Here is a 22,214-nt window from a genome sequence, read left to right as displayed (position 1 = left end):
TTCTCCGTGTTTGTTTCAGTAAGTATCTGGGTCCTAGGCCTCATGATTGTGATTGTTGCTAACCACCTTTGCAGGAGTGGCTACATTAGAAACATCTCCCTGGGTGTTAGGCTGGCAGCAAACTTTCGGGGGTGGTAAGAACAGGAAGTTAATTCTCCTCTGACTCCTAGGACACTCCTCTCTCTGCTTGGGGAAGGAACTTCCTGTAAGCAAGGCTTGGGACTTGCTCTCGCCTTCCTCAGCAGCCCTCCTCAATCTTCTCCAAACTCCCGTCCCCAGGCCACACAGATTCTCCTCAAGAGAGCCCTGTAAGGACATTGGTAAAATGTCACTGCCTTCAGGACACACCATGGGTGAGTTGGCCAGCATGAGGCTGGAGTTTCAGGTCTCCACAGGGCAAAAGGGACTGAGCCCCCTTCCCCACCTTACCCTAACCCACATGACACCCAGCCAATCTCCCTTTAGATGGGGGTGGGCAGTGGCAAGGGCCCAGGCCTGAGTCTTGTGGTCTTCTCAGGGCCAGGGTTTGAGGTATGAGGATGGTCTCCTGAGGCAGGGGTTGGTAAAAATTAACATTCCTTGGTTGTACACCTAGAGGCGGTAGTGGGGCAGGGAATAATACATCTTTAATCTTCACACTAACCATTCAAGGTAGATTGTATTACCCCCCACCCCCGCCCCAGAAATTTCTCAAGGCTTGCTTTACGGCCCAGCGTATGACTTATTCTGGAATGTTCCATGTGTAGCTTTTCTGTGCAGTGTTCTATGTCATTTAAGCAAACTTATTACTCATGCCATTTAAATCTTCGCTATGTAGCTGAATTTTTGTCTGCTAGTTTTATCTGTTACTCAGAGAGGTGTGTTAAATTCCCACAGTCATTGTGATTTTATTTATTTATTTATTTACTTAGATCCGTTTTTGCTTCGTATCTAAACATAGATTGGTCCATGTTAAGACATGCATACAAATTTAGAATTACTTTCTTTTTTTTTTTGTATAACTTGAAACTTTATTTTTAAAGTATTCTGAAAATTTTTCAATAATTTTAACCACCACCTACTTCCCTTAAGCACACACACATTTTTATCTTACAATTATAAGCCTTATTGCAGTACAAAACAAGAAACAATAATTCTACTAAGTTAGCCAGCCAATCAAACTACTTCAGTAAATAATCGTGCTACAGCCTGGAATCACTCAAACAAAAAATTCTTCTAGTTCTCTTTAAAGATATGTGTTTATTTTTTCATAAAATCAAAGTAATTGATTCAACAATACTAGCAGTTCTAGTGTGCAACAAACCATCTAATATCTAATGTTTAATCTTTTTTTTTTGAGGTGGAGTCTTGCTGTATTGCCCAGGCTGGAGTGCAGTGGTGTGGTCTCCGCTCACTGCAAGCTCCGCCTCCCGGGTTCATGCCATTCTCCTGCCTTAGCTTCCTGAGTAGCTGGGACTACAGGCACCCGCCATCATGCCTGGCTAATTTTTTTGTATTTTTAGTAGAGACAGGGTTTCACCATGTTAGCCAGGATGGTCTCGATCTCCTGACCTCGTGATCCACCCGTCTCGGCCTCCCAAAGTGCTGGGATTACAGGCCTGAACTACAGCGCCCGGCCTAATCTTCTTAACATGTATATTTTCATTCCTATAAAGTTTCTGTAAAAAGCTTGCAATAATAATAAAGATAAATAAGTACAGTTGTCCCTTGGTATCCACAGGGTATTGGTTCCAGGATCCCCCCAGCCTGCCCACCCACAGATACCAAAAATCCAAGTATACTCAAGTCCCTTACATAAAATGGCATATTTGCATATAACCAATGCACATCCTCTTGTATACTTTATCTCTAGACTAATATCTAATGGAATGTAAATGCTATTTAAATAACAGTTATATTGTATTTTTTATTTGTATTATTTTAATTTTTTTGTCCTAATATTTTTGATCTGCAATTGGTTTAATCCACAGAGACAGAGTCCATGGATATGGAGGGACCAACTGTGTTTTGTTACAGGTACTTCAAATAGCACTTCAGTACACCTTTGACAAAATTTTTACAATAGTCCAACTTTCAATATGAAACAGCTTAAAAAGGCATGGGTCAAAAATAAAGTATAGTAGTATCACTTAGGCAAATAAAGCCTCATAATCATACAAACACAACAGTGTTAGGACTCTCCCTGTTTAGGTTGAGAAAGAGTATATAAAATATTTCCTTCAAATAAAATTACATAAATTGCTTAGAAAAATGCCAAAATCAATACTTTCAGACATACTAAGGAAAAAAACCTTGAACATTATTTGAAAATATAAACTAGTTATTCCTTGCTTTTGTGTAACAGATGAGTTCTTGAAAAGTTTTGTATAAAGCAAATTCTGTAAACCATTATCTTGCTTGCACTAGAGGAACATATCCCAAGGAAACCTAAGAGAAAGTGTTCTTTAAAGCATGTGATTCTCCTCTGTTTTTGTTGGCTGTCTCTACGTAATAAACAGGCACACCTCTATGTCTTTGGGTGTGTTACTCAGACTGTCATGTTTCATCTCTGTAAATTAAACCCAAGTTACTTAAAAATCACCTGTGGTAAAAGAAGCAAGCAGATCACCCCCACCTACTATCCCTCCTGCCTCCCCCTTCCCCAAAAGGGAGTTCTCAGATTATGATGCAAAACTTACAATTGTTCATTTATCCACAGTCTCAACAGAGGATTTTCCACTATATTTAAGTATGGTAGGATAATTACCCACCTGTTCCTCTTTTCAGCTTAGGAACATAATGGTTAATTCCTTTTATTGCTAGAAAATATCATTCCTGAAGATTTTATAAATGAAGGAAAATGTGAATGACAATTTGTCATTATGAAATAAGTCCTTTGTAGTTTAGAATATTTCCCAAATCATAACAGTTCTATTTGGAATGTTACCCACAACTCTACAAGCATCTTATCCCTCTACAGGAATGACTACCTTACTAATTAAAATAAAAATTTAACAAGGATCAAAATAAAATTCTGTAGCATTAGACTCTTGCAAAAATAAAAACTAAAACTAGACCTAGTCATTGCCATTTGATCAAATTTAGAACAGGCTTAAATAATAGGACCACTCCATTAAAGAGGCATAAAAAGAAAAGTTTACTAAAATAAATGTTAAAGTCTTATGGAGATGAAGATCTCTAGAATAGAGTCTTAAGTCTATGACTACTGCTATAATTAATGAGCAAATAAATGACTTGAAATTATTCCTCTGAAAAGATAAAACTGCATACATATTATGAAAAAGACTATGGCACTTGGAAAATATTCCTGGTAAGTAAACATGGTAAATGTATATGGATACATCCTAGCCTCTTGTCTACTTTTAATTTATTTTGTGAAAGATGGCACTCGCTGGGGAAAAAAAAAAAAAAACCTTAATCACCTGAAAAAGTGAGATTACCACATAGTCCTAAAAATAAATAGCTTTGAAAAGACCAGTGAAAAAATACTATAATTTTCTCATCCATATTCACCTTTAGTGTCTCTGTAGTTCTGTAAATTTACAAAAAAAAAAAAAAAAAAAAAAATCAATGCAATTTGAGCCACATGTGGACAAAATTATGCTTTCATATGAAATGTAAAATAAATGAAATATAGCAGGACTATGTGCTGCAGCTAAAAGCGAATTTTTGCCTCTCAGTCTTTTGAGTATATATAAAAAGAGATGGCATGTCTTAAGGAATAATTACTTTAAAAAATGAATTTGACTAAATTATTTGTACAGCATCATGAATTTATACTTTTCAGTACAGCCAAAGCATATGTTTACAATATTAAAGTGCCTACTTTATAGCATCAAATCATGTTCTTGCCTCTGAAAATTAATTTGGCTGTTTCTAAAACATTGTATTAATTTTCTATGTATTTTACCTACTTACTATGCAGGACAAATACTTGAGAAACCATTCAATTTAATGCAGGCCTCTTGATAAAAATGCATTTTAAATAATACAGGCTTTAAAAATAAGATCACCAGAGACCACAATTGTTAGTGGTTGCGACAGTTTACATAACCAAATCCAAGGCAACCACTTTCTCTTGTGGTCATTCTTTAAATTGAGTAAGTTGATGTCTCTTCCAGTGAGGAGCCTGTCTGAATGTTTTGCCACAAACTGAGCATTCAAATGGTTTCTACCCTGCGTGAATTAGGTAGTGTTTTTCCAGTTTAGATGGAGATCGGAAACTCTTAGCACAAATACTGCATCGGTACAGGAAGACAGCATTTTTCTCTTGACGCTCTGAATAACTGCAAAAAGGATGGCTTTGCTCTGATTCCAGAAGTACATTAGGAAGACAGGGCTGCCTGATGCTACCAGGAATAAAATCCTGTGAGTCTGCCTTAACTCCTGACATTTGATTTGACGCTGAGACCTCGTATTTTTGAACACCAGGAGCCTGACATTGTTGGGAATCATTATAGTTAACAATATTACCTGGATGATTAGAAAGATTGTTCAAGTTTCCAAATTCTACTTGGCAAAGGGATGCATAAGGACTCTTTTCATTATGAATCTGTTCATGTCTTTTTAAGTGAGCTGTCTAAAAGATTTCCCACAAATATTACAGTCAAAAGGCCTCTGTCCAGTATGAATTAAATAGTGTCTTTTTAGTTTGGATACAGAAGGAAATACCTTCTCACATTTGTCACAAGGGCATATCTTATGTCTAGTAAGTATGTTTTCCCTTGGAACTGAAAAACCACACTGAAGTACGTCACAGTTATTAAATAATTCCTCACCTGATAAGCCACATATTGACAAGTCTTTCTTATTCACCGAATTATCAATGCTTAATAAGTTTGCTGTCGTAAGGATATCTTTCATTTTTTTCCCAAATTTTGGTTCTGGAACTGCTTTTGCCAAGAAAATGGCAAAGTCAATGTTTTCTCTTTTTTTATTGCCAATTGTTTTATATGTTCCATGTTTGCCAAAAGGACCCACAAATGTTCTTTGGGTTTGTTCAGAGCTCAGCTCACCAGAAATATGATCACAATTTTTCAAGAAACTCTTTTTAAATACGTTTTTCCCAGATCAAAAGTTATCTAATTTTTTACTCCTAGCACGTTTAAGCTTGGCCAAGATATTTTTTTAACAATGGTTTTATAGTTGTAGCTTCTTTTGAACCTGCTTGGAATTTTGCCACCTCTAGCAGGAAAACACATGTGTTCATTGAGAATCTACTGTGATTCAAAACACTTTTCACACTTTGGACATTGAAAAGGGACAATATAAATTGAGTGGACATAAAGTGGATTATTCTACTCAGATTCACCAATATCACCATTTTCAAAACCACCCTGATTTGCCTTTAACTTATTAGGCAGGGGGCGATATTCTGTATGCCTCTTCTTTAATAAAAGAGCCCTAAAAGCCTTATTTCTAGTATGGATTTGTTTATGCTTCAGAAGTTTGCTTTGAATCTTAAATCCTTTTTGACAAAAACAACATTGAAAACGTCTTTCTTCTGAATGTGTAAGTTGGTGGATTTTTAAGTGAGGTGACTGTTGAAAAGATTTACTACACAAGACACATTTAAAAGGCCTCTGACCAGTATGAATAAGTACGTGCCTATTAAGTTTTGACTGTGATGGAAACATCTTGCCACAGATTGTACTTGCATGAATATTCTTTCTTCTCTTCATGTTATATGTGGGATTGGACTTGCAGCACGGGTGTAATGCCCATCTTTCCTCTGGTAAAAGTATTATACACTCCATACATTGGCTTTTCTTGCTTGGCCTCCAGCAGTCTTCTGACCTGTTTAACCTTATTCTGATAGGTTTCATTGTGAAGTTGTTGGTGCTTCACAGATGTCTTCAGATTTTTTAAGTGGCACTGACAAACACTACATTTAAAAGGCAGATTATGAGTTAGTTGATGCCTCTCCAGATGAACTAGTTGTCTAAAGGTTTTATGACACACATCACATTCAAATGGCTTTTGACCAGTATGAATGAGATAGTGCCTAGTTAATTTTGTTGATGGTGTTTCAAAGTGCTTGAAGCAAATATTGCAAATATATGGCCTGTTTCTAGGTAGTTTGTTGGCTACCACGCACTGTTGAATCTTTAGCATTTTAAAATTGTTTTCAGCCATCATATTTTTCAGTGATATACTCTGATGAGCTCCATAGTGTTCTTACACCAATGTTGCCTCAAGGCTGAAAGTCTGTTGATTTTGTTGTCTTGACTAGTACCATTAAAACGATGTGAAGATTTCATGAAAGTAGGCGAACAAGAAATGAAAGACCTTAGCGGAATTGAGGCAGGTCCGACCCTCCCTGGGGGTCTTTCCACTTCTCAATCGGGTTTCTGAAGTCCTCCTCACACACCTGGAGCTGGCGAGGGCCTGGGAGCCACGCACCTCAGGCTCAGGTGCCGCGAAGGCAGTGCGCATACCTGCTTTCTTAGTATCTTCTTGTTGATGTGAACCTTTATCATTATGAGTTCTTTTCTCTAGTATTTCTTTTTTTTTGTTTTTTGTTTTTTGTTTTTTGTTTTGAGACGGGGTCTGGCTCCTTCACCCAGGCTGGAATGCAGTGGCCCGATCTCGGCTCACTGCAAGCTCCGCCTCCCGGGTTCCCGCCATTCTCCTGCCTCAGCCTCCCGAGTAGCTGGGACTACAGGCGCCGCCACCACGCCCGGCTAGTTTTTTGTATTTTTAATAGAGACGGGGTTTCACCGTGTTAGCCAGGATGGTCTCGATCTCCTGACCTCGTGATCCGCCCGCCTCGGCCTCCCAAAGTGCTGGGATTACAGGCGTGAGCCACTGCGCCCGGCCGGCCAGTATTTCTTAAAGTATATATTTTCTCTTATTAATATGGTTATATAAGCTTTTAGTCGGTCAGTGTGTAAATGGTATGCATCATGCCATTTTTCTTATTTTCAAATATTCTATATTATTAAATTTTACATCTTTCTTTTCAGGATAATTTGATGGAATCTTTCATGTAGTGTGATACTCTCGGCCTTTTAATTTGGAATACTTAAGTCTAATTTCTTTTAATGAAAATATAGGTATGATTTGGTTTAAATAGACCATATTACTATATATTTATTTTTGCCTGTTTTAAGTTCTTTTCCACACCTCTCCTTTGAAATGATTAATAGTTTTAACTATTAAAATTTTACCTCATTTGGCTAGAAAGTGAAATGTTCTGCCATTGTCGTAGTGTTTATCCTTAGGATTACAATATATATCTTTGGCCTATCACAATTCAGTGTAAATTAGTTTTGTTATTTTTTCTTTTGAGATGGAGTCTTACTCTTGTCACCCAGGCTGTAGTGCAATGACACGATCTCAGCTCACTGCAACCTCTGCCTCCCGGGTTCCAGCAATTCTCCTGCCTCAGTCTCCCGAGTAGCTGGGATTACAGGAGCGTACTAACACACGTGGCTAATTTTTGTATTTTTAGTAGAGATGGGGTTTCACCATGTTGTTCAGGCTGATCTCAAACTCCTGACCTCAGGTAATTCACCCACCTGGGATTACAGGCATGAGCCACTGTGCCCGGCCGGTTGGTCACATTTTTGCCCAATTTTTGTTACATTAACATCATTATGGAATGTATGTCTTTTCTTTAGAAATGTTTTTTCTTAAAGTACACATTTCCTCCTATTATTTTTTGAGACAGGATCTTGTTCTGCCTTCCAGGCAGGAGTGCAGTGGCTTGATCATGGCCCACTGCAGCCTTGACCTCCTGGGCTCACATGATCCTCCTGCCTCAGCCTCCCAAGTAGCTGGGACTATAGGCATATGCCACCACACCTGGCTAATTTTTTTTCTTTTTTTTTTATTTTTGAGATGGAGTCTCCCTCTATTGCCCAGGCTGGAGTGCAGTGGTGTAATCTTGGCTCACTGCAACCTCTGCCTCCTGGGTTCAAGCGATTCACTTGCTTCAGCCTCCTGAGTAGCTGGGACTACAGGTACACACCACCATGCCCAGCTAATTTTTTAAAAATATATTTTTAGTAGAGACAGAGTTTCACCATATTGGCCAGGCTGGTCTCGAACTTCTGACCTCACGATCCGCCCTCCTTGGCCTCCCAAAGTGCTGGGATTACAGGCATGAGCCACCACGCCCCACTGGCAATTTTTTTTTTTTTTTTTTTTTTTGAGACGGGAGTCTTGCTCTGTCTTCCTAGACTGGAGTGCAGTGGCACGATTTCTGCTCACTGCAAGCTCCGCCTCCCGGGTTCACACCATTTTCTTGCCTTAGCCTCCCTAGTAGCTGGGACCACAGGTGCCCACCACCACGCCTGGCTAATTTTTTTGTATTTTTAGTAGAGATGGGGTTTCACTGTGTTAGCCAGGATGGTCTCGATCTCCTAACCTCGTGATCCACCCATCTTGGCCTCCCAAAGTGCTGGGATTACAGGCATGAGCCACCGCCGGCTGGCTAATTAAAAAAAATAATAAGTTTGTAGAGGCCGGGCACAGTGGCTGAAGCCTGTAATCCCAGCAGTTTGGGAGGCCAAGGTGGGCAGATCACTTGAGGTCTGGAATTTGAGACCAGCCTGGCCTGGAGGTCTGGAATTTGAGTCCCAGAAATAAGGAGAGGGAACAGTGGAGAAGTAGTATTAGATATGCTTACCACATGTTTTTTGTTTTTGTTTTTTGGTTTTTTTTGAGACAGAGTCTCGCTTTGTCCCCCAGGCTGGAATGCAGTGGTGCGATCTTGGCTCACTGCAAGCTCCGCCTCCTGGGCTCACTCCATTCTCCTGCCTCAGCCTCCCAAGTAGCTAGGACTACAGGTGCCCGCCATCAAGCCCGGTTAATTTTTTGTATTTTTAGTAGAGACAGTGTTTCACCATGTTAGCCAAGATGGGCTCGATCTCCTGACCTCATGATTCACCCACCTTGGCCTCCCAATGTACTGGTATTACAGGCAAGAGCCAACGCGCCCGGCCACGCTTACCACTCTTTTTAAATTCTCTCTTTCACTCTTCTGGTAATTAATTTCCATAAGTATGTCTCTCCAAGATTCATTCTGGATATTTTCTTCAGCAATGTTTTCATTTATCTGATTCTTCTTTGAGGCAGGGAACTTGCCTTTGACCCTTGAGCCATAATACCAAGCTTTTAGGGTAGATTTTATTATTCTCCAAGTAGAGGTGGGAATTGAGGGTTAGAAATGATAAGCAATTTGTTCCAGGTTACCCAGAATGAAAAGGGCAGAGCAAGGACTATCATCATAGATCAGCATCACCCAAACCCAAACCCTTTCTGCTGTGCTTGTTTTTTCCTTGGCTGTGAATGTTCCCCAACTCTCATCTCCCAGGAGGTGAAACCACAGTGAAGTCTTTCAACTTTTTTGGCACTGTGATATATTTCTTTCTAGATTATAAAAAATCACCAGCCTGGGCAACACAGGAAGACCCCATTTCTAAAAAAAAAAAAAAAAAAATCAGCCAGATGTGGTGGCATGTGCCTGTAGTCCCAGCTACCTGGGAGGCTGAGGTGGGAGGATCTCTTGAGCCATAGAGGACAAGGCCACAGTGAGCGGTGATCATGCCACTTGCACTACAGTCTGGCAATAGAGCCAGATCTTGACTCTAAAAAATAAATAAATAAATAAATAAATAAATAAACAAACATCAGTGAATTTTTTCATTATCCATTATATTTTCCCAAGATTTTTTTCTGGTATTCTAAGTGTTGATGTGCTGTTCTCAATTTAAGGTCACACTGATCAAGTTGCTCAAAGAAGAGCAAGATGTTCGGATATTTACCAAAGGAGATTGAGCAGTAGGTCTGAAAAAGTCAATCCTGGCATACATTCTTCATCCCATCAGCAGCAAGATGGAGAAGCAGCAATGCATGGTGCCCACATGGACTCTTCAGTAAGATAGTAAGTGACCAGTCAGCATGGCTGGAATGTACCAGCCGATGAAATACATAACCATGTAGCTGAATATGTCATTCTTTCCAACTTGACAGAGAGAGAATGACAGAACTCGATTAATGGTTGAGCAAACGTCATTGTAGCCCTGGTATCAGTGGATCAAATGTGTGTAAAAGACTTTCAGAGCATATGTGAACTACCTTTTCTCCATTTGCTCACAGCACTCCCTATGCTATTTCACCCTATAATCGGAAAGGCAGTTTTCGTAAACAAGACCAAACCCATGTTAACATGGAGAGAGAGCAAAAACCTCCAGAGAGAAGAATGGAGGGGAACATGCCGGATGGGACCTTAGGGAGCTGGTTCAAGATCACAGTGAGTGTCCTGGCAAAATGGATCTAACGTTCCGAAGGAGAACAGGGGTAACTGTGTTGGATTTGTGTAGACACTAGATCCTTTTGTAAGGGCAGGAAAGTTTGTAATCTGTCCTTTATTACTAGGAGTTAACATCCTAGATCATCTAAGAGTAAATTCAGAGAAGCAATGTAAAGGGAACAGACTGACTGCAGAGAGAACGGAAGAGGTCATTTACAATCAAAGGAGGAAACGAATGCTAAGGAGATAGAGTATCTCCACACCGGATGCTTCAGTTTGGCTCAAACTAAGGATGTGAGGGGTTGAATTAGTGGGGTCCTTGTCAAAGGGGCAGGCCTGGTCTGCCTTAGGTAAACTCTTGTGGGACTTTATAAAAGAAAACTCATATTAAACATCTTAAATTGATTATTTTAAGAAAACTGAATAGTAAGAAAGGGTATTTAGGAAATCCATGTGTGCTTAGAAATAATAGATATTAGAAATGATGAATGACATAATAATGAAATACATAAGTTAGCAATAATGGATGTTGTCCTATCTTCAACTATTTTAAAGCCTGAAAGGAACATATTTGGGTCCAATTTTAATGTTTAATTCCATTATGTCAGTCTCCTTTCCTCACTCATTCTTTCTTTCACTCATAGGTTCCCTTCGGCATAAAATACAATGAGAAGTGGCTGCTGAATTTGATTCGGAATGAATGCAGTGTACCCTTCATCCCAGTTGAAGTAAGAAAGGACCATGAGGCAGACGAGAAAAAACAGGACAGGTTGGGGACTGGATGAGCAGAGACTCTGGCCTCATATTTTATTTCTCTTGCAACTCTCCCTATAGTTTCACTATGAAAACATGCATGCCACCTTCTTTGTGGAGAATGCCAGCATCGCCTATGCACTGAAGAATGTCAGTGGCAAGATTTGGGATGAGGATAATGAAAAGGTGTGTGTCAAGTGAATGACCAAGGCTAGCATTGAGCAAGAGGGCAGAGCAAGTGTGAGGTCTTACTTGATCTTGGGGCTCAAAGTTCCTAGTGCTTACTCAGCCCCTCTTGCATTCTCTGCAGATATCAATCTTTGTCAACCCTGCTGGTATACCCCACTTTGCGCAGAAGGAGCTGAAGTCAGAAAAGGTGGAGAAGATAAAGGTAATACAGACTCATGGCAAGTTGTTCACACAAAGCCAGACCCACCGCTTCTTCCCCACCTATTGTCCCCTTCACCACCTCAACTTCAGAGCCTCTGAAAACCATCTCTATACTCTGCAGCTGGCCATGAACCAACAGTGTGATGTCTCCCAGGAAGCTCTTGATATCCAGAGACTCCCCTTTTACCCAGGTATGGCTGATAACAGTAATTCTATGGCAGATGAGGGCAGAGGTGTCTGTGTGAGATGGTGCCTTAGAGTTGGCAACTTGGGGAGGAGTTAGTGCTGATGCTGTACCAGGCAGGTCCCTCTCAGACTTCTGATTTTCTCCTCTCTGCTTTCTGGAGACATGATGACCCGTGATACTAAAATGGCGTCGAATCCTGGAAAGTGCATGGCTGCCTCCCTGCACGTCCATGAAGAGAACATACCTATGGTGAGGCCTTAGGCTCATGCTGTGATTGAGGGTGAAAGTGGAAGAGATTAGCTAGGAGGCTAATTGGTCTAAGATATCCCCTGTTGGGGGCCTTCACTCTTAATTCTTAATTCATGCCTCATCATAGCTTTTGCCCTTGAACCCAAACAGCAACAAAGCCTCCCAGAAGCTTGACATTATGCCAAAGGCCCCCGACATTAACAAGCTGAATTTCTTGAAAAATAAAATGATCGTTTTTTGAAGAAAAAGGGAGAGGAGAGTTCATTAGGGTAGTGACAAGAGGCAAGGAAGTGGATTTGTTGGCAAGGGAGGAGACTGAGGGTGCAGGGCCCTCCGGCTGCTCTTTCCTGGGTCTATGTGGTTCTTCTGCATAATTGCAGGTGATGTCTGCAGTGGGGATGGACAAATGGAAAGGGACAGAGCCAGGAGAGAAGTGTGCGGACAGAAGCCCAGTGTGCACCACCTTCTCGGATAACTCCGGCAACATAAAGTCAGTCGTACCCTCTGTCACCGCCTGGGGCCCTGACCTGTGCTTGATAGTGCCCTTCTGCAGGAGGAGGCAGCACTGGTCTTCTGGGAGGACCACAGACCCTCTCCTTCCCCCTCGCCTCACTCCTCTCTCTGTGTCACTCACTCATCTGTGCTTAGAGGTCTCCTTTCCTTCCTCTGACATGCTGCCCTTTTCACCTGCTCTGGGATGCGTTTCCCGCCTGTCTCCACCCAGCCTCCTTCAGCGTGCCCTCTGTGAGTGTGCACCAGGAAGCGGGACTTCCCCACCTCCCCAGGACCAGCAGTATTCAGGTGCTGGTGCCCTGGACCCAGAAGAGTCCTCCAGCCCAGGTCTTCATGCTGAGACAGGCCTTCCTGCCTCCATGCTGAGACACGGTTTCCCTCCCCTGTCCTGAAGGGGATTCTCCTTCTCTTGCTCCAAATAGGTTCTCCCACCCGTCCTGAGCTGGCATGGGGGCTTCCCTGCCTCATACTGAGGGCTGAGGCCCTGGGTGGCTGTTGTCATGCCATCTCTTCTCTGGCCCAATGCCAGGAGCTGGGCCCTCCTCGGGGAGAAACCTGGGTTTCCTGAGTCAGGGGACCAAAAGTGGGCCACCTTCCCGAGGCAGGAGTGGATGGCAGAGGGCAGAGGAGGTTGAGGAGACAGGCCTCTCGGGGCGCTACCTCTCCTTCCCTCCACAACTCACATTGTCTTGCCTGGGCCCTCAGAGGAGTCCTGGGTAGCCCAAGACAGGTAGCATTCTTCCGTCAAGGCGTCAGCACAGAGGGGCACAGGTGTCAGGGACCATCACAAGAGAATGCAGTGGTCGGGAGAGGGGGTCCCCAGACTCTGAACCCCATGCTGAGCTAGGGCCTGACCCTTCACTCCTCCATTTCCCATGCGCAGCTCAGACTGAGCTCACACAGGTGAGAAAGGCTCCAGCTGCATCCAGTGGGCCCCAGCCCAACAGCTGCATGTTTTCCTTACCTGCCTCGGTCCCCAGGACCAGCCGGGGGCGGTGAGGGAAAGGGCTGCAGCAGGGGCGCCCTTTTCTTCTCTCTTCCTCCTCGAACTCCATCACCATGGTACAGCATCTTTCCCTTCCCTTTGCTTTGCATCCTGTTTCTCACTTGTCTCTCCTCTCCTATGTCTCACCTGTCTCTCCCTCCCCTACCTTCACCCCGTTTCTGCCATCATCCCTCTGTCTTCCCCTTCCTGCCTCCTGAGCCTGCATCACCACCCTCCCTGTCCCAGCATCCTGGGCCGTCCATAAGAGCTGACCTGGTCTTGGACAGGGCCAGGCCAGGCAGATTGATGGACACCCAGTGAGGTAGCAGAGCCCTGGGCTCCCACCCCATTTCCTGCTCCCTGTGGAGCCTTCATTGGGGACCTGGACAAAAGTGAGAGAGGGATGGAGGGAGGGGAAGAAAGTCCTGAAGCCTGGGCTCTCAATGCTGCCCAGGGCTGCAGGGGCAGGGACTCCGGAGTGTAGGTGGACACACTGCACTGTGTCTCTGATGTAGGTGTGATTGCTCCCATGAGGAGGACAGCTCCACAGTTTCACTTACCGTTGTCCATTTTGTTTTGATTTTCGGCAGCTCCATCCTGGAATTGTTCCCCAAATTATTATGCCTGGTAAGCGTATTCCTTGATCATTGACTTTCCTAATTGGGATTGATGCTGCCCCCAACTGCCCCAAACCCCTTTAGATATTGTCCCAGTTACATTTATGGATCTAACCCTTAAACCTCAAGGGAGGGGGGAAGGTGATACAGTCCCATGTGGGAACTTGGCAGAGCCTGTGGAGCTTCTTCACACAAGTTCACAACAGCCTTCAGGTGGCGGCAATGCTGACTGTAGTAATCTTGCCCATGTAATTTCCAGAACGCTTTCACACCTGATTTCTGATCTCACCCTCTCCTGGGTCTTTCCTTTTCCCTAATTATCCAGTGCCACCTCCCTACTTTGCACTACTGACTTCCTCTTGCCTTCCCCAGGATGGCCAGCAGTCACCCAGACCAACTCTGTGTGGTACTGAAGCCCACAAGACGTTACCAACCTGTAAGGTGAGAAGAGAGGATCCAGCAGGGTGGTGCATGAGAAAGGGGGGGTACCATCTGTGGTCCTGGGGACTCTTTATTCCAGGGAAGCTTCTTTGGATCTGAGATGTTGAAGAATCTGGTCCTGCAATTCCTGCAGCAGTAAGTATCCCTGGGAATCTGAGGCAAGAGAGGGTTAGGTCAGATGAGGTTAGCCAAGTACAAGTCTGCCCACAGTGAGACTTTTAAGTCTCATTTGGCACCCAGGCCACAGAGATAGCCTATTCTTATTGGTCCCCAACAGGTATTACTTGATCTATGACTCTGGAGATCGACAGGGTCTCCTTAGTGCTTACCATGATGAGGCCTGCTTCTCCCTGAGCATTCCCTTCAACCCCGAGGACTCAGCCCCGTGAGTATTATAGCTCAGACCCTGGTCTGGGGCCGTGTGACTCCCCTGCAGAAAGACACCAACTCCTGGAAATGCCCTCGCTGGCCGGACCACCCACTCCTGCTCCTCTTTTTCTCCTAGGAGCAGCTTGTGCAAGTACTTCAAGGATAGCAGGAATATAAAAATTCTCAAGGACCCCTGTAAGTGTGTGATGGAGAAGACTGGGCAGGGTAAGCCGGTGTGACAGGAACAATCACACAACCAAAGTGTGGCAGCCCCCCAAATCCTTGCTTCTCTTCTCCTCTACAGACCTGAAGGGGGAGCTGCTGAGGCACACAAAACGTGACATTGTGGACTCCCTCAGTGCGTTGCCCAAAACTCAGCATGACCTCAGCTCCTTCCTGGTGGACATGTGGTGCCAGACGGTGAGCACCTGCTTCCTCCCTCGGGCAGGCCCAGAGAGCCAGAGGTGGGTAGGAGGTTAAGGGGGATCCTGAGCACCTGAGCTCTTCCCTTTCAGGAATGGATGCTCTGCTTTTCTGTCAATGGGGTATTCAAGGAAGGTGAGTGTCTGTAGAGTCCCTTCCCCAGATCCCCCACTGCTCCCTCCCCCTGGCTGGGCTCCCTCTCAGAACTCCCCCAGCTTCCCTGATTTCGTTCCTTTCCTTCCTCTTGTTCCCTCTGTGTTTTCCCACCCCAACTCTGCCCATAAACCACCCTGATCTGACCTAGGTCCACGCCTGTCTGCCCTGCACAGCTCAGGCTTGCATTAAGGTCACAGACTGTGGAGTCTGACAGCTCTCATCCCAGGTCCTTACTCTGTGAACTTGTGCTAGTTACTTAACCCTTCACTTTCCTCATTTGCACAATAGGGCTAATAATAACCCATCTCTTGGGCTACTGTGATATAGGAATCAAGTGAACTTGTGGTTTTCACAGGGCCCCACACATGATAGGGGCCCTATCACTGGGAGCAGATTATTCCTGTTGTTGCCCTCCCCATTCCTACCACATCCGCCTGACTCCAAGTGAGCAATTATCCTGGCCTGGCCCCCTTCTGTGTGAGTGTCAAGCAAGACTGATTGGGGAACACCGTGTGAACATGTAAAGCCTGTGCAACTCTAAGGCAATGTTGTTTGTTGTCTTTGAAGTGGAAGGACAGTCTCAGGGTTCTGTTCTTGCCTTCACTCGGACCTTCATCGCTACCCCTGGCAGCAGTTCCAGGTTAGTGCTGTGTTGTGGGTGGGAGCACCCATCCCGGCCTGGGGCCAGTGGTGTGGGAATGTGGTGGTGCAGTCCTCGGGGTGTTCTCAATGTTGTAAAAAACCAACAGTCTAGTGTAATAGTTAAGAGTATGGGCCAGGAGCAGTGGCTCATGCCTGTAATTTCAGTATTTTAGGAAGCTGAAGGTGGGAGGATTGCTTGAGCCCGAGAGTTTGAGACCAGCCTAGGCAACACAGTGAGACCCTATCTCTACAAAAACACTAAAAATTAGCTGGATGTGGTGGTGTGCATCTATCATCCTGCCATTCAGGAGGTTGAGGTGGAAGGGTCTTGACCCCAGGAGGTTGAGGCTGCAGTGAGCCTAGATCACATCACTGCACTCCAGCCTGAGTGAGACCCTGTATTGAAAAAAATTTTTAAAAATGTGTGGGCTCTGGAGTCAGAGTATGAGTTCTTTCCTGATGCGATACTCACTGTGACTTTGGTCGAGGCATATGACCTTTTTGTAATTCAGAATCTTCCTTTGAAACTGGTGATTACACTGTCTATTCCCTTGGGCTATTGTAAAGGGCAAATGTGAGTGTAAAACCATCCTTGGGTTGTAGGCAAACCTGCAAAACTGGTGAAGCATATAGGCAGTCTCTCCAAAGGTGGCCTCTGTGGGAAGGTTAGAGGGTACCAGCCAAAAAGCTAGGAGGCAGGCACAGTAGAGGTATCGAAGAAATCAGGTTTCTGAACAGTAGGAAAAGATTCTTGTAGGGGGTGGGGAGATGTCCTTCTCTCCAGCTACCTGATGGCCCATTTTTCCTCCAGTCTGTGCATCGTGAATGACAAGCTCTTTGTGTGGGATACCAGCCACCAAGGGACCCAGAGTGCCTTATTCACCCTAGTGCCCACAGCCTTCTCCAGCGTGCCTGCCTTCTCCCAGGAGCAGCAGAAAATGGTGCAGGTTTTCTCTGTCCAGTCGGGGATGAACTACTAGTTGTCTCAGAAGTGAGTGCTAGGCCGGGCGTGGTGGCTCACGCCTGTAATCCCAGCACTTTGGGAGGCCGAGGTGGGCGAATCACGAGGTCAGGAGATCGAGACCATCCTGGCTAACACGGTGAAACCCCGTCTCTACTGAAAATAGAAAAAAAAATTAGCCGGGTGTGGTGGCGGGCGCCTGTAGTCCCAGCTACTTGGGAGGCTGAGGCAGGAGAATGGCGTGAACCCAGGAGGTGGAGCTTGCAGTGAGCTGAGATTGTGCCACTGCACTCCAGCCTGGGCAACAGAGCAAGACTCCGTCTCAAAAAAAAAAAAAAAGAAGTGAGTGCTGGGTGTGTATGGTGATCAGTGATTGGTATGCGCTGGGAGGAGCAGGGGAATGAATAATGGGAACTTGCAGATCGTTGGCTTTGCTTCTTTATTTCACTCAGTATCAAACTGTACATTTCCCTTTTGGTATATATTCAGCTACCTAGTTATTTTGAACAGGTGTACAGTACTTCTCTGAATTCTGTCAATTGAGAAAAATGACGAGACAAGTTTCAATCATTTTAGGAGGTTTATTTGCCAAAGTTAAGGACATGTGCCGGGGAGACAGGTCTATGCCTTTCAAAGATGATTTTGAGGACTCTGGATTTAAAGGGGAAAGGGTAGGATATTGAGAAGTACACAATTTTCATGTAAGGGGGAGGGTAGGGAAAGATAGTTACTCATGCCTTTGTCTGGCTCAGTGAATCTGCATTTTTTAATATAAAGATGACATAGACAAAATGGGGCCGGGGAACAATCAGATATGCATTTGTGTCTGGAGGACAGGGGGGTGACTGTACCTGTAAAGATAAGCTATCAATTTACATTGTCGTGGTGAAATTTTAATAGAAACACCTTACGGTAAAGATCTTGCAGCTCACGAGAAATTTCCTTGCGGACAAAATATGGGGGAGGCGTGTAGCTTTTCATCTTATAGCCATCTTATTTAGGAACCAAAAGAGGAGGCAGGTTTGCATGACCCAGTTCCCAGCTTGACTTTTCCCTTTAGCTTAGTGATTTTGGGATCCCAAGATTTATTTTCCTTTCACAGTTCCGTGGATCCTGTTCCTTTGTTGGTAGACATTTGGCTTTTCAGGGTTGGTAGACATTTGGCTTTTCACAGGGTTCCTTCTGCTGCAATAAATTCCAGAAAACACAGACATGTTTCTGTTGCATAGATTAAGAAATGGCATTGTATTGTCAGAGTGTCTCCACTTGGGTCCTAATGGATGTTACCTGTCCTTCCCCCACCACAGCTGCCTTCATAACAACCAGTGTGACTACGTCCAAGCTCCTCATGTTCTTGCACGGCCCAAGGTGAGGTCTAGGAATTCAGGCCAAGTGAGCAGAGGTCGGGTGACCTGGGGATGGAACTTTGGACTTCCGGCTCTGCTGATCTCCCAGCTCCCTCCTGCACTTCCTCTCGGCCAAGGGCAAGATCCCAGAGAAGGCCCTCACATAGACTGACCTAGGATTCTGAAAACAAAGCCCTAAGAGGAAATCCTTAAGTGTCATAATCTTCAGCCTCATCATCTTCCCTGTATTTTTATTCCAATAGATGTATTTCCCTGTGACTGAACCAGGAGATCTGGCTCGGGCTAAGAAACCAAAGCCCAACTCACAGGGTTGACTTTCATCCTTCCAAAGGGGCCAGTTCTGTGCACTTGTCCACCCCTGTCACCCCCAGGATCTCTGTTTCTTTTCACAATAAAGAATGATGTTGCTTGTTATGTCAAATCCCTGCAAAATCCATTTGAGTCAGGCATTATAATCTCCGTTCTACGGAAAAGGAAAAGAATATTCAGAGAGAATGAGTAACTCCTGGGAAATCCTAGAGTAGAGTCTCAAATCTTGGACCCAGCCTTAGGACAGAGCTGTGCTCCAGAGGGCCATGTGGCTTCCAAGGTGGGGAGTGCTCTCTAACCCTGTTAAACCTGGAGGCTAATATTCTATGTCCCTAGTCCATCAAGTAAGATACTTTTTATGCAGAGAACATTATTACTTTCTTAGCCATACAAATCTATTCAAATTTAAAAACAACCCATTTGGGGAAAAATAGCATTAAAGAATGCATGAAAACCTGGGAAGAAAAAATTGCCCACATATATGATGGACATAGGATTAATAGTCTTCATATATAAAGAAATCAGTAGAGAGAAGGGAAAGTGATATCAATCTCAAATCATTATAAAAAGCTATTGCAGCCGGGCACGGTGGCTCAAGCCTGTAATCCCAGCACTTTGGCAGGCTGAGGCAGACGGATCACTTGTCAGGTGTTCAAGACCAGCCTGACCAAAATGGTGAAACCTTGTCTCTACTAAAACTACAAAAATTAGCCAGGTATGGTGATACATGCCTGTAGTCCCAGCTACTCTGGAGGCTGAGGCAGGAGAATCGCTTGAACCCAGGAAACAGAGGTTGCACTGAGCCGAGATTGCACCACTGCACTTCAGCCTGGGTGACAGAGCAAGACCCTGTCTCCAAAATGTAGTAATAATAATTTCAAAGTAAAAAATAAAAAGCAATTGCAGTGGCCCCCCAAAATCTATGAAAAGCTATCCAACTATAATAACTACAAAAACATAACTGCAGTCGTTGAGATAAGATGGTAATTTAGAAGAAAAAGCTAAAAACATTTTCAGAAAAATAACATTGTGTGTGTGCACGCACATGTGCATGTGGGGAATCGTGTCTGTATTGATGTAGTAGTTTCCTAGAGCTGCCATAATAAAGTACCACAAACTAGGAGGTTTAAAACTGCACAGATTTCTTTTCTTACAGTTCTGGAGGTCAGAAATCCAGAATCAAGATGCCAGTAGGGCCATGCTCCGTCCAAAGGCTCTAGCGGAGAATTCTTCCTTGCCTCTTCCAGCTTCTGGTTGCTGCTGATGATTTTTAGCTTGTGGCAGCATAACTGGTATCTCTGCCTCCATCTTCACATTGTCTTTTTTTCAGTGTCTTCTTTCCCTTTCAAAGTCACTCACTGGATTTATAGTTCACCCTAATCCAGGGTAATTTCATATCTAGATCCCTACATCAATATCTGCAAAGACATTTATTCCAAATAAAGTCCCATTCTGAAGTTCCAGGTGACATATCTTTTGGAGGCCACTCTTCAACCTCCTACATTGTACCCTCTGGTCCCTGAAAATTCCTATCCATCTAATGTGAAAAATACATTCACCCCATCCCACCATATCCAAAAGTTAATGCAGTCCAGCATCAACTGTAAGTCAAATATCCTGTCTAAATACCATCAACTCAAAAAGTCCCAAATATCATCTAAATCAGGTATGAGTGAAATCTGATCTATGAACCATGTAGGGGCAAAATTCCTTTCCATCTGTGGACTTGTAAAACCAGAAAACAAGCAACCTGCTTCCAAAATTCATTGGCAGGACAGGTATAGAATACACATCCCCATTCTGAAGGGGAGAATATGAAATAATAAAAGCAGTCACTGATTCAAGCATGTTTGAAATCTAGCAGGGTTTTGCTGGGCGTGGTGGCTCACACTTATAATCCCAGCACTTTGGGAGGCCGAGGCAGGTGGATCACTTGAGGTCTGGAATTTTAGACCAGCCTGGCCAACACGGTGAAACCCTGTCTCTACTAAAAATACAAAAATTAGCCAGGCATGGTGGCAGGCACCTGTAATCCTAGCTACTCGGGAGGCTGAGGCAGGAGAATTGTTTGAACCTGGGAGGTGGAGGTTGCACTGAGCCAAAATCACACCACTGCACTTCAGCCTGGGCGACAGAGTGAGATTCTGCCTCAAAAAACAAAAAACAGAAACCTGGCAGGGTTTCAAGGCCTGAGAATTACCCTCTGTGGCTTGATGCTTTATTGTCTGGGCCACAAAGGCATCACTGCTCTACTGGCCTCCTCCTCTGTATCCATGGCTCTGCCCTCTGAGTCTTTCTTCCTTTATCTTAAAGGATGTCAGATGTTAACAGTCAAGTAACTCTATCATCCTTTTTACTGCCTGTAGAATCCTAGATGTCTGATAGCCTTCTTTCATTTTTCCCTTTTTTTGTTTTCTTCAGGTCAAGCTGGCAGTGTTTTTAGTGGTATAACGTTCTTCTAAAAAAACCTTGTGGGTCTCCTGTGTGTGTCAAAGGGATCCATGCCATCAGACGAGGATTATCCACAGATCCTTTCTGGATACTATATATTTTTCCTTGATTGGGCTTAGAGGATTGATTGGATTTATTAATCACACATTAAATGTCTTTAGCAAAAGGTATCCAGCCACACTCTTGGCTCTTTATCCAAAACACACTTAAAATCTTTCATGTGTTTATTACTACTTGTATGTCTTCTTTGGAGAAATGTCTAAGTCCTTTGCCCATTTTTGAATTGGGTTGTTTTCTGTTGTTGTTCTTGCTGAGTTGTGGGAGTTCTTTATATTTTCTAGATATTAATCTCTTATCAGATATATGATTTGAAAATATTTTCCCTTTTCATTCCATTGCTACATCCTCTGATGCACAAAAGTCTTTCATTTTGATGTAGTACAATTTATCTGTTATTTTCTTTTGTTTCCTTTTCTTCTAGTGTCATATCCAAGAAATCATTGTGACATCCAGTATTATGAGGCTTGTCCCTGTGTCTTCTGCTAAGAGTTTCATGCTTTTAGCTCTTATAATTTTATCTTTCATCCATTTTGAGTTAATTTTTGTTTATGGTATAATGTAAGGGTATAACTTCATTCTTTCCTGTGTGGATATCCAGTTTTCCCAACAACATTTGTTGAAAAGACTGTACTTTCCTCACTGAACAGTCTTTGCACCCTGTTGAAAAGCATTTGACCATTTATGCCAGGATTTGTTTTTAGACTACCAATTCTATTTGTTTACATGTCTGTTATTCTGCCAGTACCACTGTTTTGATTACTGTAGCATTGTATTAAGCTTTGAAATCAGGATGTGGGAAACTTCAAACTTTGTTCTTTTTCAAGATTGTTTTGGCTAATTGGGTCCTTTGAGTTTCCATATGAATTTTAGGATAGATTTTGATTTCTGCAAGAAAATCATTGTGATGTCGATAGGGATTGCATTGAATCCATAGATCACTTTGGGTAGTATTGATATTTTAACAATACAATGTCTTCTAATCCATGAACACAGGATGTCTTGCATTTATTTGTCTTCTTAAATTTCTTTCAGTAACATTTTGTACTTTTTAGTGTACAAGTCTTTTGCTTCCTTGGTTAAGTT

General features: G+C 43.5%; 1 protein-coding gene and 1 pseudogene across 2 annotated transcripts; one reads left to right on the top strand and one right to left on the bottom strand.

The window, feature by feature from the left end:
* Window positions 1-87: 87 nt before the first annotated feature.
* Window positions 88-18,739, top strand: NXF3 (nuclear RNA export factor 3). Of its 2 annotated transcripts, XM_025372279.1 has the most exons (20): window positions 88-353; window positions 9,721-9,889; window positions 10,105-10,258; window positions 10,903-10,986; window positions 11,093-11,197; window positions 11,322-11,402; window positions 11,523-11,592; window positions 11,749-11,837; window positions 12,218-12,327; window positions 13,926-13,962; window positions 14,325-14,393; window positions 14,473-14,528; window positions 14,671-14,778; window positions 14,899-14,957; window positions 15,067-15,182; window positions 15,278-15,320; window positions 15,909-15,981; window positions 16,795-16,924; window positions 18,252-18,312; window positions 18,554-18,739. In XM_025372279.1, exons 1-19 carry the CDS (start codon window positions 326-328, stop codon window positions 18,261-18,263), a joined length of 1,593 nt encoding a protein of 530 aa, XP_025228064.1. In that variant the 5' UTR covers window positions 88-325; the 3' UTR covers window positions 18,264-18,312; window positions 18,554-18,739. The 2 variants fall into 2 exon arrangements, with proteins under 2 accessions (XP_025228064.1, XP_025228063.1); XM_025372278.1 differs by lacking the exons at window positions 18,252-18,312; window positions 18,554-18,739 and having other exon boundaries at window positions 16,795-17,068.
* LOC112615529 lies at window positions 4,046-6,138 on the bottom strand (annotated as a pseudogene).
* Window positions 18,740-22,214: the final 3,475 nt, after the last annotated feature.

The sequence above is a fragment of the Theropithecus gelada genome, chromosome X, assembly GCF_003255815.1.
Source record: "Theropithecus gelada isolate Dixy chromosome X, Tgel_1.0, whole genome shotgun sequence".
NCBI lineage: Eukaryota > Metazoa > Chordata > Mammalia > Primates > Cercopithecidae > Theropithecus > Theropithecus gelada.
The sequence above is the reverse complement of the archived record's forward strand: the minus strand, read 5'-3'. Positions and strand labels throughout refer to the sequence as shown.

Bases quoted from the DNA above. Each gene is read 5' to 3' on its own strand.
- NXF3 (XM_025372278.1), top strand. From the start codon at position 326: ATGTCACTGCCTTCAGGACACACCATGG. The intron at 354-9,720 runs GTGAGTTGGCCA...TCTCAATTTAAG, and splicing joins GCCTTCAGGACACACCATGG to GTCACACTGATCAAGTTGCT. The intron at 15,321-15,908 runs GTGAGTGTCTGT...TTGTCTTTGAAG, and splicing joins CAATGGGGTATTCAAGGAAG to TGGAAGGACAGTCTCAGGGT.